Source organism: Otolemur garnettii, unplaced genomic scaffold, assembly GCF_000181295.1.
Source record: "Otolemur garnettii isolate 467f Iridium unplaced genomic scaffold, OtoGar3 scaffold00018, whole genome shotgun sequence".
Taxonomy (NCBI): domain Eukaryota; kingdom Metazoa; phylum Chordata; class Mammalia; order Primates; family Galagidae; genus Otolemur; species Otolemur garnettii.
Window position 1 is genome coordinate 1089785 of NW_003852413.1, and position 3251 is coordinate 1093035.

The 3251-nt window shown below is 49.4% G+C and overlaps 1 protein-coding gene across 8 annotated transcripts in view; it reads right to left on the reverse strand.

Annotated features, from left to right (window-relative positions):
- The window catches only part of ASPSCR1 (ASPSCR1, UBX domain containing tether for SLC2A4), a 44488-nt gene that overhangs the window by 37820 nt on the left and 3417 nt on the right, over positions 1–3251 (reverse strand). For all 8 annotated transcript variants that reach the window (XM_012803166.2, XM_023511085.1, XM_023511088.1 and 5 more), the window contains exon 3: positions 1096–1210. In XM_012803166.2, the coding sequence (XP_012658620.1) occupies positions 1096–1210 (115 nt within the window). The remainder of the gene's footprint in view (positions 1–1095; positions 1211–3251) is intronic.

The following is a 3251-nucleotide window of genomic DNA, read 5'->3' on the forward strand; positions in this document are numbered from 1 at the left end:
CTTGATCACTTCTAAGAGTTTTGAAGTTGAGTCCCTGGGATTTTCCAGGTATAGGATCATGTCATCAGCAAAGAGTGAGAGTTTGATCTCCTCTGACTCTATCTGGACACCATTGATCATCTTTTCTTGCCTGATTGCAATAGCTAAGATTTCTATTACTATGTTGAATAGCAGTGGAGACAGTGGGCATCCTTGCCTCATTCCTGATCTGAGTGGAAATGTTTTCAATTTTACACCATTCAATATGATGCTGGCTGTGGGTTTGCTGTAGATGGCATCTATCAGTTTAAGAAATGTCCTTTCTATGCCTTTTTCTTTTTTTTAACTTTTTTTTCATTTTTTGGCCAGGGCTGGGTTTGAACCCACCACCTCCGGCATATGGGGCTATGGCATATGGCCCTACCCTTTTGAGCCATGGGTGCCACCCCATGCCTATTTTCTTAAGTGTTCTGATCATGAAAGGATGCTGGATACTATCAAATGCTTTTTCTTCATCAACTGAGAGAATCATATGGTCTTTGTTTTTATTTTATTGATGTGATATATTATATTTATAGATTTATGCATGTTAAACCACAGCCCAGGAGTTTTGAGGGTGCAGTAAGCTAAAATGTATAATGCTGTGATGATACCACTATACTTCAGCCTAGGAGATGAGCTCTTTTCTCCAAAAAAAAAAGAGGCGACACCTATAGCTCAGTGGGTGGGCACTGGCCACATGCACCAGGGCTGATGGGCTGGAACCCAGCCTCCCAAGTAGCTGGGACTACAAGGCAAGAGAATCGCTTAAGCCCAAGAGTTTGAGGTTGCTGTGAGCTGTGACACCATAGCACTCTACTGAGGGTGACAGAGTGAAACTCTGTCTCAATTTTAAAAAAGAAAGAAAAGAAAAGAGAAAAAAATGAAAAGCCTCTTTTTTAATCTTAAGTTATCAAAGTAGAAAAAGCTGCTAGCTTGACCTAAGGAGAATCAGTCTAAAGACTCAGCCTCACCCTCCCAACCCTCCCCACCCTGTAGCATACTGCCTTGTTTAATCCACCTGCCTAGTTATCCTGTGCTTAGAAACAGGCCTGATGCCCCACCAGTACCACCTACCATGTTCTTGGGCCCCTCACGGCTCCGGGAGACAGGCACCATCTCCAGCTTAGCATTGTTGGGCAGGTTGGCGAATCTCCACTGCAGAGAGAGGTCCAACACGTTCCTCTGAAACCTGCAAAACAAGACCAAAACCCACATGCGGGCCCTGCCAACCCCAACACACTCCCAACCCTGTCCACATCTTACTGCAACTCCCCACCCAGCTGCCCCCCAAAACAGAAACTCACAACCTGCAAAAACAAAAGGTTTCAACTACGCGGGGTAGGGGGTAACCAGAGGGAAAGAGAACTCTCACACTGACACAGTGAGGGTGCAAGAGGGAGAGATAGGGAGAACACTGACACTGGGCTTTGGGTCGAGCACACAGCTGCTCCCTGAGTCTGCAGCAGTGGTAGCAACTGCAGATCGTCAGAAAATACAGACACAGACTCAGAGGTGTGTACCTTGCTGCACTCTGGCTTTTGACAGGAGAGCCCTGTGCCATCACAGCCCAGAGCTGCACCCGGACAAAACCTAGCTGCCCTAGCTGACCTGAATGTGCGTGCATCAGCCACCAAGATGAGGCCTGCCACCATTGCTCCTGCTTCCCACCACGCCCCAAATGAGGCCACAAACTCAAATACAAGCCATGGGAGGCAGAGCTTTTTGAGAAGCCACACATGGAACAACCCAGCCCAAAGTCCTCACAGTGAACTCAGGCAGCCATTATGGCCAGAACTCAACAAAGGGCCGAGACTAGATGGCAAAGCCATGACCCCAACCCTGGAGCTGCCCGCTGGTCTCTCTGCCTGTGTCCTGAAGGTGTGAGCTGCCCCACAAGGATCTGAGCAAGCACAAGGGATTTCAGCTGAGAAAGCAGGGCCAGAAAGGATCCTTCAGAGAATAGGGGAGCCCAGCATTCATTCCCTGTCACCCTGCACAGGGAGAACCAGAGGTTTTCTGGGGTCATGGGAATGGGGCTTCTCAGAAGCAACTGAGGAGACTGGGTACAGTGGCTCATGCCTGTAATCCCAGCACTCTGGGAAGCTGATGTGGGTGAATTGCTTGAGCTCAGGAGTTGCGAGATCAGCCTGAGCAATAGTGAGACATCACTTTTACTAAAAACAAAGAAAACAGCTGGGTCCTATATCTGGCGCCTGTAGTTTCAGCTACTTGGGAAGCTGAGGCAGGAGGATTCCTCAAGCCCAAGAGTTTGAAGTTGCTGTAAGCTATGACACCAAGACATTCTATCCTGGGTGATAGAGACTCAAAAAAAAAAAAAAAACCAGAAAAGCAGCAATTAGGGGGAACCGAGAGGTCTGATGAGTATGCAGGGAAGGGCAGAGGCCTCCAACATGTCCAGAATGGACCTCCGAGATACCAGCCTCTCCTGAAGGCACAGCCACAGTCATGCTTGGCAGTCCAAGAAAACCCGAAACTCAGATGAGAAGAGCAGACAGGGAGCCCAGGCCAAAGAAGGCAGAACTGGGGCTCTCATGCTCAGATCACACCTTGCCCACGGGCTGATGAACAATCAAGCAACTGCCCAAGAGAAGAGGAAAAAGAACAGGCAGGAAGAGAGAGGAGGGCAGGTCTGGGAGACCTGAACCCTGGACCCTAGATACTTCCTTGTGTGGCCCCTTCCTGTGTCTTGGAGGACTGCAGCCATGAGGCCCAGAGTGCTCAGGACCCCACATTCCTCTCATCCCAACTACTAGTTCCAGGAACTCTGTGAGAGCAGGAACACCACAGTCAACCCTAAGAGGCACTCTGTAGTCCTCTGAACTGCTGCCTACGGCTTCCACAAGCGGCTGTGTAGCCCTGACTTTAAAGGAGACACATGGCCAGAGTGAACCTTGGGGAAGAGCAATGAGAGCATGTACACCCTGAAGTTCAGACTGTAAGCTCTATGTCAGGGGTCCTCAAACTTTTTTTTTTTTTTTGAGACATGGCCTCAAGCTGTTGCCCTGGGTAGAGTGCCATGGCATCACAGCTCATAACAACCTCCAACTCCTGGGCTCAAGCGATTCTCTTGCCTCAGCCTCTCAAGTAGCTGGGACCACAGGCACCTGCCACAATGCCTGTCTATTTTTTTTGGTTGCAGCCATTATTGTTGTTTGGCGGGCCTGGGCTGGATCGAACCCGCCACCTTAGGTGTATGTGGCTGGCACCTT